The following is a 21,201-nucleotide window of genomic DNA, read 5'->3' on the forward strand; positions in this document are numbered from 1 at the left end:
TCGCCGGACTTTGGTTGTCACCTCTCTGCAGTTTCGAAGTGACCAATAGGGGGTAATACAGTACAAGGTGGGTCCACATATACAGCTTTCTGTGCTTTCATTGGCTTTGGTACCCACTGCACAACCCCGACATCCACCAATAGGACAGGCTATAATGCCACGCTGTGGGTCCAGTCTTGAGCCTGGAAGCGTCGCTGTCCTCGTCTCTCTCCATCCATCACACCAGAAACACCCACCACGATGGTGGCTTGCATCGACACGCTGGCAGCCCGACCCATCATTCGTATTGACTCTCCTCTGCCCAACCAGAGTGGCGTCCTTCTCGAACTTGTGACCGTTGATTTCGATCGTCAGTCAACATTGTTTCTTTGGTCCCGGCTGGAACGCTCTCGCAGATACCAGCAGATATTGGGGCCACCCATCAGAGTCGACTTGTTGTCGCAGCGGAGCTCTTGTCGCCGATCATGCACCGACTCGAGAGAGCTCTGGCTCGAGTGGGAATGCATCTCCCCATCTGGCCCCCAAAAGGTGCATCGTTCGCTCTCTTTTGGGGTAAAGGTTTCTGTCAAGCCATGCATGTGGCCGCGGGAAAGGCAACCAGAAGCTCCCTCAACTGCAGCCGCATCTCCCGGATCGGATGCATTTAGACACCAGTTTAGCCAAAGGACTCGCGTCGGCGAAAAACGCATCCTCTTCTGTCCAAGCATGAGAGCAAACCTAGACACCAGGGAATGCTAACTTCCCCTGCCAGCCTTGCACGCTCTTCCTGAGACTCTCCTCCAGCTTCGGGAGCAGCCACAACTCTTCAAGAACAAAAGGGAGCCAAAGAAAAAACTCACCCGAAGCCACAACAGTCATGGTTTTCTCCAGTCTCGATCCGGGGCGCCAAACCTATCACCTGTGGCGCCGCTTCTCCATGCCCACTGAGCACGGGTCCAGAGACGCCATCGCGGTGCCTGCCAATGTCGCCAACGAACTCAACTCGGCATACACCTTCATGCTACAGTTGATCATCGTCGACTTCTGGGTCATTCTGATTCTGGCAGGCGTTGTGCTCTTCCTGGGCAAGGAGAAACACAGCCATAACAGTGGGGTGATAGCCACGGGAATCTGGAATTCCAGGGACTCACCAAGCGTCATCTGCAAGCTGACCGGCTCCTATTTCCTCAAGATCAAAGACCGACGGCGTTTTCATCTATTTTGGTGGACGGTGCTGGCAGCCGGCTTTGTGGTCGCCATCTATGCCATTCCAATCAAGGTCGCGCCGTATATCATCATTGACAATGCCGCACCCGTAGCCGCCTCCGCCGTCTATGTTCCATCACTGAGTAACACCCCGGACGAGAAGAACGGTGTGCAGATCAACGCGCTCGAGGCGCCATCGGCGTTTCGCGCTGCAGGAAGTGTCTTGGTCGCCAACTCCACGGGCCGCACGCATGTGTTCATCGATTCGCCCGAGACGCTTCAAGACCTGGGCGACGGCGAGGCAGTCATACGCGTTGGATACAACTATACCATCACTGGCGTGGACTTTGGCCTGCAACATTATCCTGACCTCGTGCTGAGCGTCCAAGGGTCGTGCCAGACGGACTATTCCTGGCTCCTGGCCGAGTCGGTAGATGATTCCAACATCATCAATGACGAATACCTGCTTTTCAACGATCCCAATGAAGGCACCCAGAATGTATCATTCTACGATAGCGCCAGGCCACTGGGGTATTTTTTCCAGGGACTTCCCTCACCCACAGGACCCGCCGGCAATTGGACCTGGGGTGCACTAGTCTCCTCTGTGCAGCGCCAGAGCATCACAGCCGGCACAGATCCTTGGTATCTTACTGTTGCTGATGGCGGCAGCGACGTGGGATTCATAGTCAAAGGCGGAAGACCCGCACTTTCGTGCTGGCAGAACGACGTCTGGTCGTACCGTGGGCATCAAAGCACAGCTGTGGCTCTCGATTCGACGTCTCTGCCTGGGCTGAATCTCTCACCAGGACTGCAAAACGTCTTGGCTCGCTTTCTGTCGTTGCCCAAGATCGTGACATTGGCCACTCGCCTTGGGGCCTCAGCGCTGGTGTCCACTGACACTTCGCTGGGTGAAAAGTTTGACGCTGGCGCGTCTAGTTTCCACGACGACCTGCAGCGGCTGGTGTTCGCCTCATATATCGCCACCATGAACACGCTTACCGATACGACCCTGTTCTCCACAAACAATTACGGCATCCCGAACCAGGTCATCGGGACTGGCGGCAGTCCCGACCCCGGAGTCGACGCGTTCGTCATCTGGAGCAGCAAAGTGTCAACATTGTCAATTCTTACCATCATTATCATCCCCGTCATGACAGTCGTCATGAAGTTGATCGTTTGGGCTCTCACGGACCTGCCCTTTTCCTGGTACCGCATACAGGCTTTGCAGGCGACGGTGCTGTATAGTTGTCTCCACGAAAAGGCAACAGGAATCAACGACGTCGAGTGCAACCGACAAGGCGATCGGCCATGGGTCAAACAAGGGGACCACGAACAGGCTGTTTTCAGGCCGCGCTTCGACCGAGAGAGTCGAACACTTAGCTGGGGTGCAGCAGAGTATGTTAAGTTTCAAGTTTGTTTCTTTCCCCTGCCATTTCCCTCCCTACTAGCACTGCTCGCAAGCTTCCTTGGCTGCACTTTAGTGCACATGCACGAATTAAAAACCAGTGACTCACCCATTTATAGGCATAGGGAAGTGACCCTCGGGATCGGGCCAACGCCGCTGACCCCGAGAGGCACCAGCAACCTCGAAGTACCAGGGACCAATGGTAGAACAGAATACTTCCAACCACAGCCTCAGAGCCAGGCTGTAAATGAGAAGCCAGCGTCGGGTGTCGAGTCGCAGATCTCCAGCGTCCTCACTCCATCGTCGGTGAATCAGCCGCTCCTACCCTCAAGTTCTCAGCCTCGATAGACCTTTCATCGAAGCAAATGTCGATTGGTTGGAGGGTCGTCCTCACATCCCAAGAGAAACGAGATGTTTGGGGGCTCCGTTAGGTTGCACTCTTGCTAAGGAGCACTGCCTCTGGGAAAAGGCCCAAGAAAAATCCATGCTCCTCTTTTTCCGAAACACTGGTCCATGCCATACGGTCAACCGCAGGAGTTACAATAATGGTGATGCCGATGACAACGATAACAACAAAGGTTGCAACGGGCGTTTGTGTTCTTGTTGTATGTAAATCAGACGGGTTACAGGAAAAGGCTGCCCTCGTCTTGAGGATGTTACCGTTGATGAAGGGTGGGGTAGCCTGGAGCTCTCAGTAAATGTGGATATCATTTCATAAAGGTCTGATAGGTAGACGGGGCAATTCAGCCTATTGGCTACTGACACGAACCCTGAGTCTGCAGCCTGGACATAATGACGACGATCAAAATAAGGTCTTGAGCGCTCTTGTGGAAGTTGTAGTCTATCAGTAACGCTTCCGCCAAATAGAGAGATTGCCGTTTCCCATCTCCATTCGACCAAACATGGATAACTTGACGGTAACGATGCCGGATTTGGGCGAGATCGGTAGAACACTTATGCTCGTCTTCGGTGCAGTCGTACTGGTAAGCGACCTCGGCGTCAAAGTTGATGGAACACTAAGGAGGGAAAGATTGTCGTTTGTTGGCTTCTGTACAACCTCTTCCTTCATCCACTCTGTCATTACCCAGGTCCAATCTTATGGCGAGCAACCCGTCTCACGTGGGTAATTGCGCTTCAGCGAGGCTGTTTACATCGAGATCTCCTTCGACTGCATGACAAATATGGCCCAGTGGTCCGAACTGCTCCTGATGAATTGTCGTACATCGACGCCCAGGCATGGAAAGACATCTATACCTCAAGACCAGGTCACGCTCCCATCGAACGAGGCGGAGTATGGTTTCGGAAGACGCGACCAGACGAGCCTTACAGCATCATGGGACACGACGAGGACCATCATGCTCGATATCGAAGAGCCTTCATGGGCGCTTTCAGTGAGAAAGCAATCAAGGATCATTCAACACTGATTGAAAGTTATGTCGATCTGATGATGCAGAGGTTTCGAACCATGACTACCCAGGATGGCGGTGCAACAATCGATATCGTGTCTTGGCTGAACTTCGTAACGTTTGATATCTCGGGTGACTTGTCGTTCGGTGAATCCTTCGGAAGCTCGTCGACAGGAAGTCCACACCCTTGGGTTGACATAGCTTGTCGCTTTGGGAAGGGTGTAGCTCTGGTGGCCTCGATCAACCATTATGCACCACTGCAGAAATTGCTGAAATGTGCCTTACCAGCCAAAGTACGCCAGAAGATGATCTATCACCGAGAACTGAGCGCACAAAAGGTCCGTCAAAGGCTCCAACTCCAAAAGCAAAGGCCCGACTTTGTCAATGCCGTGCTCAGATACAATCAGGAGAAGGCGGAGAAGGTGACCCCGGAAGAGCTGGAGCTGAACATGAGTGTCTTTGTCTTTGCTGGCAGTGAAACAGTGAGCTCGGCGGTTGCAGCAATATTATTCGGACTGTTGGAAGCGCCCGAGGCAATGTCACGGGTTAGCCAGGAGATCAGATCTGCCTTTGGTTGCGAGCAAGAGATCGACGTGGCCACCGCATCCAAGCTCGAGTATCTAACCGCTGTGATCAACGAAGGCATGCGGCTTGGTCCACCTAGCGTCATAGGGGTTCCTCGCACCGTGCCAGCTGGTGGGGAAGAGATATGTGGGAAAAGGGTGCCTGGCGGAGTAAGATGTTTGCGTCCTTTAGTCTGCTGCTCTTGCTAACCGGTGTTCAGACATTTGTTGCGGTCAATCAATATCCAGCATTCAGATCTGCAACCAACTTTCTTGAACCTGACAAGTTCATTCCAGAGCGGTTTCTCAGGGAGCAGAGTGGAGGAAACAACCTGGCCGTCTTTCAGCCTTTCCTTGTAGGACGACATATGTGCATTGGACAGAAATTGGCCTGGGCGGAGATGCGGCTCATACTGGCCAAACCTATCTATGTCTTTGACATCAGCTGGAACACCACACCATCCATGCATGATTGGGGAGAACAGGAGACATTTATTTTCTGGCAGAAGAAACCTCTTGAGCTTCGTTTGGCGCGCAGATGAGGATAGTTCGAAGGAAGATCGTATGCATTGTTACTGCTGACAGGGGTAGATTGTTCCGTTCTCACAGGTGATAATGGACGAGTCGAGTCGCACAGTCTGTGGCCATGGTGAACATCTGCTAAGAGGACACCAAGTCGGCCGATGTGTAGTCAGAATCAAACACAATATACAAGAACTAAACTGTGAAGACGCTCTTCTCTCGATCCGAGGACTTGTTGGTTGTGTACATACATAGCAGACACGGCAGCATGGTCAGATGTCAGGGCCAAAGTGAAATTTCTCCGCACCCATTCGCCGCACTTTCCGAAAATGGTTGTTACAACTTTTTGTTGGAGAAAATTATTTTCCAAGGTCAAGTGCGACCGTCTCACGGTCAACACCTGCCATTGTGAATTTTGTCTCACTTGTCCTAGACCTTCTTACTCGATGAACTAGGCTTTGCTGTGCTTCCAGCACTCAGCTTAGCACTCTGCTGCTTTCCCCGCCGTTACGCGACCGCTGACATCGCGAGTCAATTTTCAGTGCTTGTCCAAGATGAAGGCGCCCTCAACAGAATCCAGTCGCGACGCATCCAAGCCGTCTACCCAGGTTCTTTCCCTTGTATCCTCGTTCCTCGCTGAAAATGGATTTCACTCGGCTGTCAAGGCTTTTCAGAAAGACCTCAAAAGAATGAAGCAGTCGGTCGAAGTCCTTAGCGTCGCAGATTCACAAGATGGTGTTAATCTACAAGAGATTGTTGATAACTGGATCAAGCAAGAGGCGTTACAATCTACACAGCACTCTTCAGATAGCACCACCTCGGATTCGAGCGAGGACGCGACGTCAGGGTCAGACTCAGAGTCTGGCAGTGCAAGCAGCAGTCAAGAGAGCGATGCGGTCAAGAGCAGCGAGGACACATCCCCTTCAGAGTCCGAGTCCGACTCAGGGACAGATGAAGACATGTTGAAGACAAAGCTAGCGTCTAAATTGAAGAGAGCCAAGGCCAGCAAGAGAGATTCGTCCCCGTCAAGCTCTTCATCGGTATCCTCCGACAGCGATGCCGACGATGAGCGAGAGATTGGTGCCAAAGCAAAACCCAAGGCACCACGGAAGAAGTCTTCAAACACCTCGAACGAAAGCGGAAGAGCCCCGACTCTCAAGCGGAAGGCACGATCCAGCTCGCCAGAATCGACGTCTTCGGATTCGGACTCGGATCCAGATTCAGATGATCGGCCGTCAAAGCGAGCCAAGATTGAGGCCAACGAGGACGAAGACGAGAGTTCCTCAAGCGACGTATCCTCCTCGAGCTCTGAGGAAGAGTCGGGTGATTCCAAAGACTCATCCAGCGAGGCAGACGAAGTGGAGAGCGGAGCAATGAGCACAGATGTATTCAAGGGACACGTAAAACTCGATAGTGCCGCCGACGGTCTATCTGATTCATCATCGGGAACAGTTACAGGAGATGTTGTTGAGCCAGACGAGTCATCTGCCAGACAAGCTGACGCAACGATAAACCGAGGGAAAAAGCAGGCGGTAGCGACCAAGAAGGCGCATGAAGGCGCGAGGCCAACTCCGCTGGCACAACTGTCAGCCCAGGCAACGGCAGATTCTCATATCAGCAATGCCTACCGAAGCTATGACTACGCCGAACGAGCATACAAAGACTTGTCTGTCACACGAGGCAAAGGGTTCACCAAAGAGAAGAACAAGAAGAAGCGGGGCAGCTATCGTGGAGGAGCCATTGACATAAGTGGTGGAAAGGGGTTCAAGTTCGACGACTAAAACCATAGAAGATTCGACCCGGGGACAGGAAAAAGGAAGCAGAGTATTTCTTGGGCCTAAAAGCATGGAGTTTGGAGGTGGTCATATCATGGATACTAAGATAAGAACTAACGATAGATCAAAACCAAGAATATGTAGTTGCAGAGGGGCTGTGATGGGATGATGGATAACAGATGGTGAGCTTGTCCCTACTACTGGTTCATGCTGGCGGTTTTCTGCAGATGGTGAGGGGTGATGACGAGTTTGACGATTGCAATCCCAGTAACAAAGAGCCTGTTGTTTCCCAAGAACCCTTTTAGGCCACCTTGTTGAGCTGTCGAGGGGTTGACGTGGTAATGAAGACACTGTGGCACATCCACAAGTATCAGATACCTGAAATTGGTAATGAGTGTCACCAAAACCGAGGTACCGTATACCTACCTGTCTATTAGTAGGTACGAGGTACGGGGTATGTACCCGTCTGCATGTACCCCCTCCGTCCCCTGCAGCTTCCCAACCATTTCCATCGTATCTCGTATTTCCCCCCAAAATGCTGCAGCCTGTTGCCTGCGTCTGACACCTCGGCTCACCTGGAGTGCGTCCCGTCCAACTACTTGTATTCTTACTGGTGTAGATTGGATCCGCGGGACAAATTTAATTCTGGGGAAACGCATCCACGCATCCACGCACCAAAAAAACCCGCGATTTTTCTTTGTTGGGGATCTGACTTGGCGTCCCAACCAAACTTGAAGCCCCCGATGGTGCCAATGCATTTTTCTGGCTTCGAAGCTGCGCAGTCAGTGCCACTCACCAATCACATCCCGCAAGGCAGAAGCCGACGACGCCAATTGAACCCCCTGCGATCGATCAACATCTTCAAGCTGCATACCGGGTCCCATCTACTTGTTCCCCATGGTTCCTCTCTTCGTCACCGACTCTTTATTCTCCCTCTCGCTCCCTCATACGCCTCCCTCTCTGTCTTTCCCCCAGAAAAGAGCTCGGGAAAACAAAGGACTTGTTGTGATTTGTCCCTGCGGCGCTGCTCATCTTCCCTGCCTAATCACGCGCCACAAACTAGACCGTCGATTTTCACATCATCCGGCGACTCTCACGCACCAGCAATTGAACCAATTGGTCTGGGTGACAGGGTCTGGTGGTGGTGTCTGTGGAATTTAACGCGTCGAATGCAACTGCAGGTCGAGATCGGGCACAGACTGATCAAGTTTTTTTGCCCTCCTAGCGTCAGGGCTCACCGGGGACAATTTCACTGAGCCTAACAGTCACCAGGAAACAAGCGACAAGCTACCCAAGCCATCAAGGCACCAGCAAACTACAAATTACTGGAATCATCCGCCACATCCGCCTCCACAGTTCAACTCCCTCTCCTCAAAATCCTTTTTTATTTCCCCGAGATCTCGAATCGAGCTCTTCGTATAGCTTTGAATCTTTGCGGGGACAGTTCGTGAGGCTCTATTCGGTCTATCCTTGGCTCTTACAGTCTTGGTACTTGGGCTCAACTACCCGAATGAATCTTGGAGCTGAGTCACGGTCTGACCAAAAACGAATCCCGGGTTTTTGAGGGGGGAAAATAATTTCCCTTTCAAAAAGTCGCCAACGTCATCCGGATTTCCCCTATTGACCGACTACAAATTCAGCGGCAGAGAATCTTTGGAGCTCTGGGCTTCCTCTCCGTGTCGGCGACGTTCCACAAAGAACTAGGACCCCTTCAATCAGTACATGACCAGCCGGATGATCATCCTGGCGGGAGCTCCCGAGTCAGCGAAGCTCGACTGGAGCGAGAAATCCCTTCTGCCGGCTTCTACCCACGTCGAATCTCTCTCCCACAAGAACGAACTACCCAACTCGCAGACCCCGTTATCGCCCTCATCCAAAGCGTTCGGTGCCCAATGGCGACAGATTACAACGCAGAAGCTCCAGATGCGCCCGATTTTGCCCAAACTCAACATCGATGCACGCCCGACGGCGCCAGGCATTGCCTTCCCGCACCCAGGCAAGCAACAGGATGAGGCCAATGAGGTTGACCAGAGCGGCGCCGAATTCTTTTCCTTTTCCGAACTACTCGGCGCATCTACACCAAGCAGTGACATTAGTGAGGCCCAGTCACAACCTTCACTCTCCGGCGGCTCCTCGTCTATCCCAGACACCGCTTCCAACAGCACAGGCGCGTTCAACACATCCGAAGGAGGGCCTCTATCCGAGTACTACGACCATTCCTTTTCCATCTACGAAGCCATCCCATCATCCCAACTTTCGCACTTCTCCGACTCCATCACCCCTGGCACGCCCACCTATGAATCGAACGAGGAAATGTTTTCGGCACAGCAGGTACCCGGTACCCCTGGGGGAATAATTCGGACTCCTTCTCAGAGACGATTAAGTCAAGCGCCGCGACCGAAAACGCTGAGTGAGCTGCAAGACATTCCGAATGCAAGGTACTTGCAGACCATCTCGCCGCAAACCATGACAGTCAACTTGATTGTGGGCATTATTTCCATTGCGCCGCCAAGAACGGTCATCACAGGGGCCAAATATGGCCGACCGAAGGAGGTGGACCTGGTGGAGATGATGGTGGGTGACGACACGAAATCCGGCTTTCCAATCTCCATGTGGTTGCCAAAAGAAATGCGGGTGAACTGGAAGGACGGCGCCAATGCGAACCCGGAAGGGAGCCGAAGCATCCTACGTCGAAGTTTGCGGTTTATGAAACCTCGTGATGTGGTGTTGCTTCAGAACGTGGCACTTAGCTCGTTCCGAGGCAAAGTACACGGGCAGAGTCTAAAGGGCGATGTCACCAAGATCGATCTGTTGTTCCGCAAGAAAGTGGATGACGACGATTTGGCTGGTATATATTCGGTGAGCAACCTCCGGACAGCCAATGTGGGAAAGGACCCGCAGGTGTTGAAGGTAAAGAAAGTGAGGGATTGGCTAATGGAGTTTGTGGGTGAACGAGAGGGAGGGATGGGGGGTGGATTAACACCACCAGGAGGCAAAAGAGGGAGGAAGAACAAGGCTGGATACGGCTACGCGTTCGTACCTGAGGATACCCCATGAATGGGAAGAAGACGAGGACCACGAGGATCTACGAGACAAGAGATCTGCTGCGATCTTTGACGAAGGCTGGGAACTCTGAGCCTGGAGGATGTAATAACAGCAACACAGAAGGACTGAGATGGCAAAGGGGGGATTTGGGAGGTTCTGCTCTCGCCCTTCCCGTGTATTGTAGTAATAGTCACGAGACATGACTGCATTGGATGGGTTTTGGTATCATTGTGCGGCGTATGTATAGTCTATAGTGGTGGTAGTAATACTCTGCCGGCGAAGAAACATTTCGAGATCTGGGTGTACAAGTCATGTTCTTGTGCCGTGACCCTATATACAAATATGTGCATTAGGTAGTATTATCAAGAGAGATGATTGAGGAAAAATAGCAGAAGGAATTAATTCCCTCAAGAGTGAGATGAGTGTATTTTACGAGTACTCTGTCCAAGTATGAGGGAAGAGAAGGTAGCCAGTGTTGACGAATCGCATCGCGACGTTAGAGACATGAAGTACAATGTTATTATTGGTGAGTGGCGAGTGCTTGACACTAAAAATACCATCAAACTCTTTAGACCAAGAAAAGAAGGACAAGACGAGGAGGAGACGGCGAGACGGGTAAGTAAATGGCCTCGTGACCAGCAAGTGCCAAAAGGAGAGAAGGACTCGTGTGTCTTTGCTTTTTGTCCAAGTCCAAAGTACCGAGTAGCTTATGTGCTTGTCACCTTGTGGGTTGTGAACCAAGACAATCCCAATTACCGCCTCACGGGCCTACGGGCGCCTTGCCATTTCATATACCATCACGAGGTACAAAAAAAAAGAAGCCCACGAAGCGGTCAAGTACTCGGTACTCAATGCAGCAGTCAAAGACCAAGCCAATCGCACGAGCGTCTGGGTCGGCGTGTTGGCGTTATTGCGTGACGAGTGGACTGATTAAGATGTGCCTTATTTCTAGGTCTATGTCCTCGAGCCTGCACTTGTTTGTACTCGGTAGAGGGCATTATAACTAAAAAGGGGGAGAATGAAGGAAAAAAGGGGCCAAGGGTTCCAGACTTTGTATCTTGAACATTGGTACATGAACGAGGAAAAAAAGGGTCCCGCATCCCGAGGCAGAGTGCGAAATTGCATGCAGACACGCACGAGATTTGCATCCCCGGGAGGGCTCATGGTGGCTCAACACCACTTCTCACTTCTCCTTGGCCACCCCGAGAAGTTACCACCAAATGCCTCATAAGGACTGACTAAGTGCTCGCAGATTTCAGGGGGTCACTTTACTAGACACCTAGGAGGTACTCAATGGGCGTTTCCGCTAAGATTTGTTCAACCGGGTTTAGTCGTAGTTGACTTTTAGGTGCTTGCCGAGCTGAGCCTTATCGATAAACTAAGGGGACGATAGAATTTTTTTAAGGGCTTCTCTCTCGCGTAGGGTACACGCGTTGGGAGGTCGTGGAGGTACCTCTGGCATTACTTTTGGCATGCCTGGGCTAACAGTCGGAGAACTGTTGCAGGGATGTCCACCCTGTCCACCCCACCTACTCAATTAACCTCTTTAACTAAAACCCATCCGCGGCGGTGGCTTGGGTAAACCCAAAGCTGAGGCTCACCACCCAACTGGCCACGGTGGCCTTGGGGCCCTGGCACTAAGTCCCTAGTTGTACAAGTGACCCAAGGTGGGGGGCGCACGGGGGGCGTCACTACTGACCGCGCGAGTCGTGACCCTGCACCCACTACTATTGATTCACCCTTCCCTTTCCCAAAATCAAACACTGTGGCTGATTTGGAACACAATTAATTCTTGAGTGACATTGAGCAAAACGCCGCACAACAACGCCCTCATATAACACCACCCTTCCCCCAGACTTTGTCAAAAGGCTTTCCCTTCTGCTCTTTGAACCAGTTCGTCTCTCTCACAACACACATCACCAGACCCGCCTGCACACCGACATAGTAGTCTTTGAACTACGTTTCATTCGTTGTTGACCACACCAAGACCGTTCACTACCTCCTGTCTTCGTCGTCACCTCGTCCCCAAGTCAACATGAAGGGTAAGCCATGCCATCTCATCTCACATCCCCTTATCTTCTGGTGAATGTTACTGACTGCTCGTGCAACAGCCCTCATTCTGTACGACCACGCCGCTCTCCCCCCTTTTCTTCCACCTCGACTAACCCTGTCCTTTACAGCGTTGGTGGCTTCGGTACCAGATTGCGTCCTTTGACCCTCACTCTCCCAAAGCCGCTGGTCGAGTTTGCCAACCGACCCATGATCGAGCATCAGGTCGAGGCTCTCGCTGCCGCTGGTGTCACCGACATTGTCCTGGCCGTCAACTACAGACCCGATGTCATGACGAATGCGTTGAAGAAGTATGAGGATATGTACAATGTTAAGATCACATTCTCGGTCGAATCCGAACCCCTGGGCACTGCCGGTCCACTGAAGCTGGCCGAGAAGATCCTGGGCAAGGATGACTCCAACTTTTTCGTACTGAACTCGGATGTCATTTGCAACTACCCCTTCAAGGAACTGGCTGCTTTCCACGACTCCCACGGCGAGGAGGGCACCATTGTCGTCACAAAGGTCGAAGAGCCCAGCAAATATGGTGTCATCGTGCACAAGCCCAACCATCCTTCCCGAATCGACCGATTCGTCGAGAAGCCCGTCGAGTTCGTCGGCAACCGCATCAACGCCGGTATCTATATCTTTAAGCCCTCGATTCTCAAGAGAATCGAGCTGCGCCCTACCTCCATCGAGCAAGAGACCTTCCCTGCCATCTGCAAAGACGGCCAACTGCACTCGTTCGACCTGGACGGTTTCTGGATGGATGTCGGTCAACCCAAGGACTTTTTGAGTGGCACCTGCTTGTACCTGTCTTCGCTGGCGAAAACAAATTCCAAGAAGCTGGTCCCTCACTCGGAACCCTACGTCTACGGTGGAAATGTCTTGGTGGACCCCACAGCCAAGATTGGCAAGAATTGCCGTATTGGCCCCAACGTCGTCATTGGACCTGGCTGTGTGGTCGGTGATGGTGTTCGCTTGCAGCGATGCGTGCTGCTGGAGGACAGCAAGGTCAAGGACCACGCCTGGGTCAAGTCCACCATCATCGGTACGTATTTACCAGTTGGAGATGTCTCGAGACTACGAGCTAATTGAGTTCCAGGCTGGAGATCAACCGTTGGTCGCTGGGCTCGTCTAGAGAATGTCACTGTTCTGGGTGATGACGTTTCCATTGGGGACGAGATCTACGTCAACGGTGGCAGTGTTCTCCCCCACAAGAGCATCAAGGCCAATGTCGAGGGTAAGTCGTGTGGTGGAAACCGAACAGGACAATCGCTAATCAGACTTCTCCAGTGCCTCAAATCATCATGTAAATGCCCTCGTGGGCTGTTTCATGTTCATGTGGATTGACCTAGGGCGTTTGTAACTCCTCACTCTACTGTTTGAACTTGACATTTCTGCCCTTTTCCAACCATGTCTTTACTACGAACGGGATCTCCGAGCATGGCGAATCTGATCAGATGGAGCTACAAACAAAAGAAACACAGGCGTTAGGGAGCGAGCGAGATGTTGCCGACTTTTTATCACGTTTCTGTTCCGGCGCCGACCATGAGACCATTGTGGGGATTTTTCAGAGATCGGGACTTTGCGCGCGGAAATAAATTTATATCACATCCTCATATTAGAGGGCCCATGCATGACACGAGCGGAAGAAGGGAAAGATGGTTGAATTGATTTTGCGGGTTGACGAGTGGCGCTGCCGCTGGGGACGAAGATCTATTTCTCCATCTCTATCCGCATTGCACGATAATGGAACGTCCGTTGTACTTGTAATAATATTCGCGAACCAGCGTCGATCCGTTTCTATCGTCACGAGTGATGGCGGAGATAATGAAAGAAGAAGAAAAAAAAAAGAAGAAAATCATCTTGTCAGACTTGACGTATTGAATCTAGTCTCCTCTATCTTTGTCGTGCGCCTTGATGAGGTATTCCGTACGTGTAGGGTTGTGTGTGGACTGCTGGTTCCAGGTCGGTTTTGGAGGCTGGGGACGACAGATATAAGTTCATGTCGCTCAAGGGCTTGGTGAAGGCGGTTTACAAAACTACCACACGCTTCGCAAGGTCAATACCTCGCACATCAACGCCTCGGAGTAGATCATACCGTACTGTGACAAAACCTCCCTCATACGCTCTTGCTCGTTGTCCGGCCAGATAAGGCCTCAGGGGAGCTCAGATGCGAGAGGGAACGGCTGAAACATAGAAGGCTCAGTGAGCATGGTCGGTCATTAGACAACTTCGCACCCGCTCGTGCTGCGCTGAATGTGTCAGTGAGGGAAGTGTCCGCGAAGCCATTTGGCAGGTCAACCGGGTTTATCCACATGCATGAGGCGGTTCGCGTCTTGGTGGAGAGAAGTCATGAGGCACATCCATCTTGTCTTGAAGAATGTGGTCTGTTGCCTGTCCTGCCACGCCTGTACAAGTACTATTTTGAAAGTGCGGCTGCGGGCTCGATGCGTGACAGTACCGCGAGCGCAAAAAGTTCAATGCTCCACCGTAGCGCATCTATTCATTTTCGTTCTCTCACTCAGCCTCGTCGCAAACACCCACCACCCATTCCTCGGCCTGTTATCCTCTGAAGAAGCTCCAACAGTAGTCTCCCTATCATACCAGCGGGATCGGTAATGGCGTGTCCATTGAAATTCTCTATATATATGCACTCACAGATGGATAAGGAGAATCAGAATAAGAAAGTAGTGAGCATAAAAGGCCGGGGAGGATGTCAACGGCTCAAGTAACGATGTGTCAAAATTTGTCCTCCTCGGACATTCAAATGCCAGCGCGAAATCACATCATGGCTCGCCTTGAACTGCCGTGTCTGACCAACAACAATCATTTCATCAGGCTTTGTACAACGTATCCAGGTAGGCCACAACGAGCTTTTCGACGATGCTCTTGTCGGGCAAGCTTCCCGCAACGCCATACAATTGGGCGCTGGTCCCTTTGGTCTTGTCCTTCTTCACTACAGCACCACCAACAACTCCGCTACCGGTAACTTGCTGGCTGACAATCTTCTCCTTCTCTTCCTTGACCACCGCGACGAGATCATCGATCAGCCCGTCCACAGCCCCGGGTCTCGTCATGGGTAGGGTCACGGCGACGTGCACTCCCGGGGGATCTTGGAGCGAGTTGAGATGCCACTGTCTCTTAGACATCCCGTCGGCGACGTCGTAGATTGATATTTGAGGGTCGAGCGATTCAAACGCCACCACACTAATCATCGGTTTGCCCAATATCCCCAAGGCCGATTTCAGGATAGGGTGTTCCTTGATGGCGTTTTCAATCGTTTGTTTCGTGGTGACGATTTTATTCGTGGCGTCGATATAACCCTTCTCGCCCACGACCATCATACTGGCCCAGCATCCAGCTATCAGCGCTCCAGGCCGAGAGCCAGCTATGGAGGGACTTCCATAGACACCGCCGGACCACTCCGGACATAAAAAGTATTGATATTCTCGTAGCTGCCGGTCTCTGTATAAAACGCACGAATTGCCCTTGGGAGCAAAGCCGTACTTGTGCGTATCCACAGATATGGATGTGACTCCCGGTTGGCGGAAGTCGAACCCTCCCTCCTCGGCGAAGGGTGAGGGAAACCCAGCTTTGGAGAGGTGCGGCATAAGAAAGGATCCCAAACAGCAGTCCACATGCAAGGGGATTTTGTACGTCACGGCAAGTTTCGAGAGAGCCGGGATGTTGTCCACAACCCCGTGCGGGTAGTTCGGGGCACTTCCCACGAGGAGGATTGTGTTGGGGTTAATCAGTCGGCGAACGCGATATATGTCGACCATGTACTCTGGCGCCGAACAGTGGACAATGTGGAGCTTGATCTTGAAATATGATGCTGCCTTGTGGAACGCAGCATGCGCGGTATGCGGAACGATCATTTCCGGCTCTTTGATGCCCTTCTCTGCATAGCCCTTCTGCCTTGCCGACAGGCAGGCCATTAGGATTGACTCTGTACCGCCCGAGGTTGTCACCCCAGCACCTGTCTCGGGGGCATTGAACATGGCGAGAACCATCGCCACGATTTCAGCTTCCATCTTGCGGACAGCGGGAAACACGTCGGCATGGATCGGATTGGCCACACTGAAGGACCGCATGGCCTGAAACTGAATGTCCAACAACTCCTCTTCGCCGTGGTAGACTGCGCCAGAGACTTTGCCTTCTTCCCACCTCGTGCGTTTCATCGATGCCAACGTCTCCAATTCGGTATTTAACTGATCCTTGGTCCATGGCTCCTTTGGGAGATGCAGGTATCGGTTCACACCGGGATCGTTGGGCGCCAGTTTATCTTCGAGGTCCTTTCGTGCCGCCTCGAGTTGCCTGGCGACCTTTGACCGCACGCCGGGGAGGTTGAGGAAGATTCTGTAGAGTGTTTTGTGCGTGGTGTGGTAAAGCAGCGCGAGAGAGCCGAGGAGGCCGTGGCCGCGGAGGAAGTAGAATGATCTCCGAAGGATGCGGAGGACGAAGAAGATGAAGATTACATTACGGAGTCTGCGCAGGTATCGGGAATTAGTTGACTGAAATTGCAGAACATCCAGCACAGCACCATCTCAAGCAGGACATACATGTTGAAATTCCCTTGGTAGTCCCTCAGCCGAGCCAAATGACCAGCTCGAGCTCGCTGGAACTTGCTCTGCAGACTGAGGGGAAGAGGAGACGAGCCGCCCATGATGGGACCGAGTTTCTGGGTCATCGACGAGACATAGAAAAAAGTTGGATTGCGAGCAATTTCGAGACGAGGACCGGGAGGGCAGCTGGCGCTTTTTCCGTCACAAAAATGTGACGACAGCCACGGCGCATTTTCATATGTTCGCTTCAACGTCCTTCTCCGCAGCTTGACGTCGCTTCGTTCCTCGTATACCGGATGTCGGCAAATCGATTTTCCGGGAAAGCCCATCTCGTATTTCGTTAAGAGCGTGGTTTCCGTGTACTCGGTACAGCTATCAAGTATAAAATATTCCCCAGACGCGATACGCCCAGCCGGTCATGAGACCAGACCTAATGACTGGTCAAAAACATCTGTATCATTGACGTACACTCTCGTCTATGGAGACCTTTTTGTTCCTGTTTTGCTTTATTTTCCCAAGGCGAGCTTTCAGCTGTCGTTTAGGTGGTGCTATGTGCAAATCCAGCTGGGCTCTGACAGATTTTCAATGCATAGGCGTCCTCATCTCTGGAAATAACTCAGGCCGTTTTCTTCAGATAACCTAAACTCCGAAAAAATATGCCACGCGTATCCTTTTCCATCCGCCGTCTATGCCGAAACACCCGTCGTTCTGGCCTTCTTGACAACCTGCTCAGTCGCGATCTGGTCGTCAACTGTCTCCTCTAAGCGCCTCTTCTCCGGTACTGCCTGATCTTCTTGCTGCTTCTCCGCCAGCAGTCTCTTTTCCTTTTCCGTCATATTGGGCAGTTCAACCTCGTTTCCGGGGTTCTTCTTGCCCAGCTTGACATTGCGGTGGTAAGCGTGGATAATCGAATCCGCATCGTCAATAGCAATGGGTCTGATATCAGCCAGTCTCTTGATGGCTGCTGTGACTTCCTTGTACTGTGCGTCTGTCATCTCAATCTTGAGCTGCTGTGCTCTTGACTTGATGGCGTTCCATCCGGTCAGGCGAGACGCGAAATGGATATATCGTCCAATACCGAAATCTGAAGGGTCAATTATTTCGTATGTGCTTGGGTTGGCCAGAATAGCTTTGGCGTGGATCCCGGCCTTGTGGGTGAAGGCACAGAAACCGGTGATGGGGTTGTTGAAGGGGATGTTGACGGCGACCGCTTCGGCAACCAACTCCTCGATATCCTTGATCTTCTCCAACTTGTACTTGCTCTTGACGTAGTCGCGATCGGCCGTGATCATCCGTGCCATGAGCCCCCCAAGCGTAGTAATGCCGTTTCGCTCGCCAATGCCGAGGACTGAAGTATCAATGTGAGTAGCACCGGCTTCGAGGGCGCAATAGGCATTGGCAATGGCACACCCAGTGTCATTGTGGAAGTGGGTTTCAATATCGCAGCTGACAACACCGCGTAGTGTTCGGACGAGGTCATAAACTTGTCTAGGAGAAGCGCATCCGACAGTGTCGGCAATACCCACCCGGTTCACACCAACCTTGTCAACGGCCTGGTAGAGCGACAACAGGTCGACGAGATCAGATCGGAATGAGTCTTCGCTGGAAAATCGAATCTCGATGCCCTTGGACTTGACAAAATTGATCACCTCGATAGCGGTGTTCTTGATGTAAGTCATATCCTTGCCGTGAGAATGCTCTCTAAGGAAGGATGATGTGCCGATCACAACGTCGACGCCGTCGACACCGGTCTCAACAGCTATTCTCGCATCGTCCATGTGACAGCGGATGTGGGTGAGAATCTTTGACTTCAAGCCGAGCTTGCAAATGGCCTCGCAGTCCTTGCGAGACTGCTCCGAGGCAGCAGGGCTGGTGAGTTCGATATAGTCTGCACCAAACTCGTCCAGAGCCTTTGCAATTTCGATCTTCTTGGCGGTGTCAAAGTAGGCATTTGCGAACCTGTTTGCAGACAGAATCAGCATCTACCCGTTTTTCAAAAGGGGAATTCTTTTTTCAACATACTGCTCGCCTTCTCTTAATGTGCTCTCGATAATCTTAAATCTGCCAACGTTGCTGAGGAAGTCGCCCACAGGCATGTAAGGATTTCTGGCATTTCGGGGAGTGGGGGTTGTGTTGATCCCAGTGTAACCCGGGTGGCCTGCAACTTCGTTAGCAAAAGAAATCACTACGCAGGGGAGTGGGTTGGCATACTGGCATTGCCATTCACGCGATTTGCATGACCATTGGTGCCGTTGGTCTGTCCGTTGACGCCGTTTGATTCAACCTCGTCGGCTGAAGGACACATCTTGGACGGTGAATGAGAGAAGCGAGTATGCAAGCTGTCAGAGAAAGGATTTGGTATCTACCGAGAGCAGGTGAGAGATCAGAGTAGAAGAACAGAAAGTAAGGTGAGCGGTGAGGAGGGAGTAAATGTAGGTCTGGGGAAGAGGAATAATGAGTCAAATTGGCGAGCCGGTGATTTGACGGAGATGATAGCAGGGTAGACCAAGCAAGAGAGAAAAAAAGTGGGAGTGAATTGTGGATGCAGACTGTGTTGGAGGGGGAAAAGTCTGAAGCTGCTCGCAGTTGCGGGGAGGGCGCATCATTTTTCTTCGTCTCCGGTCTCGGTCCTCACTAGTAACTGGGCTTGCTGGGCAAAAATTTTCTCTTTCTCTTTTCAGCTCTTTCAATGGCTCATTATGCTTATCCCACGCTTTCCTGGCGCTTATTATGGATTTGAAGTCCTCTTGCTCTCACTCTACCCGTCGTAATGATTCATCCCGCCTATTCATCTCTCTCTACCTCTACTGTGCGCATGTTTGACGTCACCGGATTTCAGAGAGCTGTCGTCGTCACGTGATGCACCCCAACCTCGGGATTTTTGACGAGGCTGAGATTTTGCTTGCAGCCTTGTTCTACCAGCCTCGAGACACTTGTCGAGAATGTCGTATACTCCATGGTCCTGGCTCTATGTTGCTACAATGGAGGGAAAGTACCGAGCTCGGTTATATATCAGAAATGGCACGGTGAAAAGACTTACTAGCTGAATCACAAACTTGGTTGTACAATTTGAGGCTGATGAAGGTGTACGCGACGGATCCGTGTAACATGTAGAGTTGGCAGCGTTTATCCAGGGACGCCTGACGCAGGTTTGATACTATCTAACCGGGCGCACAAGCACTTCCATCCCGAGAAAAGACCTCCAGGTATACGTCCAAGCAAGAGAAATGACAAAACTCTCGTTCTTGTTCGTGCCTGGTACGTACGAGACACTGATCACACTCCATTCTTGCGTCTGACAGACAGGACTGTAGATCTCATCAGGAGTGGCTCAGGAGAAGAGCTGTCTGTCAAGTGACAGGTACAGCAAGTGCTCGGAGCATTTCATCCTCGCCATGAAAGTAGCCGGCGAAGTCTATAAAGAGGCAGGCACGTGTTGGTCTGTAACTGACCAAATCACGGATCGATTTCTCCTTTCTGCTCCCGCACCATGGCATCAAATCTTGCTTTGGTCAGGGCGTACAGCATCGCCGTGAGAGGCATGTCGACTCCCCATTTCTGCCCGAGTCGGACGGTGTTACCCACGATCGCTTCCACCTCGAACAGCCGGCCCTGCTTGACATCCTGCACCATACTCGTCTCCCTCCCCTGCCGTATTTCTGCCCGACGTGTGCCAATAGCCAGCTTCTTCTTCGCAACCGTCTCGTCCACGTTTGGGATTCCCATCTTCTTTGCCAGCTCGATGATTTCTTTCATAATGGACCACACCAGGTCGTAAGAGTACGGAGAAGACGAAAGCAGAAAGTCCGCATCGGTAGACATTGCAAGAGCACAGGTGGGACTCCAGGCACAATTCAGCATGATCTTGCCCCAACGAGCGATCTGAATATCATCGTGGACTTCGGCTTGACCTCCGCCTGCAATGACCAATTCCGACAACCTGACTGCGGCTGCTTTGTGGGATGCTGGGGCGGTCGAGGGAAAGGTGCCAATCTCAAGCAGATTCAGCATCTCAGGATACTCAATTATGCCCTGTTCCGTCTGCGTGGCCGGGAGGTAGACAGCACAGCTCAGCAGCGGATTTTGCGGATATGCCTGAGCCACCTCATCCTCGATGTCAATTCCATTCTGAGCGAGTACGATGACAGTCTGAGGTCGACCATGGACGGCAGGACGGATCAAGTCGCTCAGAGACGGTGTCGATCCGGGAAACGATTTGGTGGCAATGAAGACAAAATCATAGGCGACATCCTCTGGACACTCAGCTACACTCCTAATAACCAGGTCTGGACGAAACTGCACGTCTCCAAATCGCTTGCTGTGGAGCTTGAAGCCATTCTGCTTCACTGTGTCATAGTTGGACCGACACACTGCTGTGACCTGACAACCAGCACGCTGGAATTGATACACGAAAACGGCCCCTATGCTTCCAGCCCCAAAGAGGAGGATTCGAGGTGAGTTATCCATAGTCCCAGCAGAGGCCAGTCCTGCAAAAGGCGTGAAACCGCACAAGATCGAAAGTCACAATCAATGCCCACCAAAAGGACCCGGAGATTGGCCGATCGAGACTCCGATAACCCCTCTACCGACCATGTTTTGTACACAAAACCCACCAGTCCGCGTTTGGCGGATATGACGGCCGAGAGGGGGCCTAACTGGGGCTCTGGGGACTTGCTGACT

The 21,201-nt window shown here is 52.0% G+C and overlaps 7 protein-coding genes across 7 annotated transcripts; 4 read left to right on the top strand and 3 right to left on the bottom strand.

Moving 5' to 3' along the window:
* Positions 1-856: 856 nt before the first annotated feature.
* Positions 857-2,938, top strand: AYO20_01612 (hypothetical protein; the record flags this gene model as incomplete). Its single annotated transcript, XM_022639918.1, has 2 exons — positions 857-2,580; positions 2,710-2,938. 2 exons carry the CDS (start codon positions 857-859, stop codon positions 2,936-2,938), a joined length of 1,953 nt encoding a protein of 650 aa, XP_022504306.1.
* A 554-nt stretch (positions 2,939-3,492) lies between these two features.
* Positions 3,493-5,101, top strand: AYO20_01613 (hypothetical protein; the record flags this gene model as incomplete). The annotated part of the gene is made up of 3 exons (XM_022639919.1): positions 3,493-3,709; positions 3,781-4,730; positions 4,781-5,101. The coding sequence occupies 3 exons, from the start codon at positions 3,493-3,495 to the stop codon at positions 5,099-5,101; spliced, it is 1,488 nt and encodes a 495-aa protein (XP_022504307.1).
* Positions 5,102-5,635: 534 nt separating this feature from the next.
* Positions 5,636-6,862, top strand: AYO20_01614 (hypothetical protein; the record flags this gene model as incomplete). Its single annotated transcript, XM_022639920.1, has 1 exon — positions 5,636-6,862. One exon carries the CDS (start codon positions 5,636-5,638, stop codon positions 6,860-6,862), a length of 1,227 nt encoding a protein of 408 aa, XP_022504308.1.
* A 1,716-nt stretch (positions 6,863-8,578) lies between these two features.
* AYO20_01615 (mannose-1-phosphate guanyltransferase) lies at positions 8,579-13,266 on the top strand (the record flags this gene model as incomplete). The annotated part of the gene is made up of 6 exons (XM_022639921.1): positions 8,579-9,766; positions 11,850-11,943; positions 12,013-12,022; positions 12,082-13,001; positions 13,056-13,193; positions 13,247-13,266. 6 exons carry the CDS (start codon positions 8,579-8,581, stop codon positions 13,264-13,266), a joined length of 2,370 nt encoding a protein of 789 aa, XP_022504309.1.
* Positions 13,267-14,790: 1,524 nt separating this feature from the next.
* AYO20_01616 (hypothetical protein) lies at positions 14,791-16,622 on the bottom strand (the record flags this gene model as incomplete). The annotated part of the gene is made up of 2 exons (XM_022639922.1): positions 14,791-16,444; positions 16,519-16,622. 2 exons carry the CDS (start codon positions 16,620-16,622, stop codon positions 14,791-14,793), a joined length of 1,758 nt encoding a protein of 585 aa, XP_022504310.1.
* A 585-nt stretch (positions 16,623-17,207) lies between these two features.
* AYO20_01617 (homocitrate synthase, mitochondrial) lies at positions 17,208-18,826 on the bottom strand (the record flags this gene model as incomplete). Its single annotated transcript, XM_022639923.1, has 3 exons — positions 17,208-18,480; positions 18,544-18,679; positions 18,733-18,826. 3 exons carry the CDS (start codon positions 18,824-18,826, stop codon positions 17,208-17,210), a joined length of 1,503 nt encoding a protein of 500 aa, XP_022504311.1.
* Positions 18,827-19,977: 1,151 nt separating this feature from the next.
* Positions 19,978-20,988, bottom strand: AYO20_01618 (hypothetical protein; the record flags this gene model as incomplete). Its single annotated transcript, XM_022639924.1, has 1 exon — positions 19,978-20,988. The coding sequence occupies one exon, from the start codon at positions 20,986-20,988 to the stop codon at positions 19,978-19,980; it is 1,011 nt and encodes a 336-aa protein (XP_022504312.1).
* Positions 20,989-21,201: the final 213 nt, after the last annotated feature.

Source organism: Fonsecaea nubica (assembly GCF_001646965.1).
Source record: "Fonsecaea nubica strain CBS 269.64 chromosome Unknown Scaff6, whole genome shotgun sequence".
NCBI classification, from domain to species: domain Eukaryota; kingdom Fungi; phylum Ascomycota; class Eurotiomycetes; order Chaetothyriales; family Herpotrichiellaceae; genus Fonsecaea; species Fonsecaea nubica.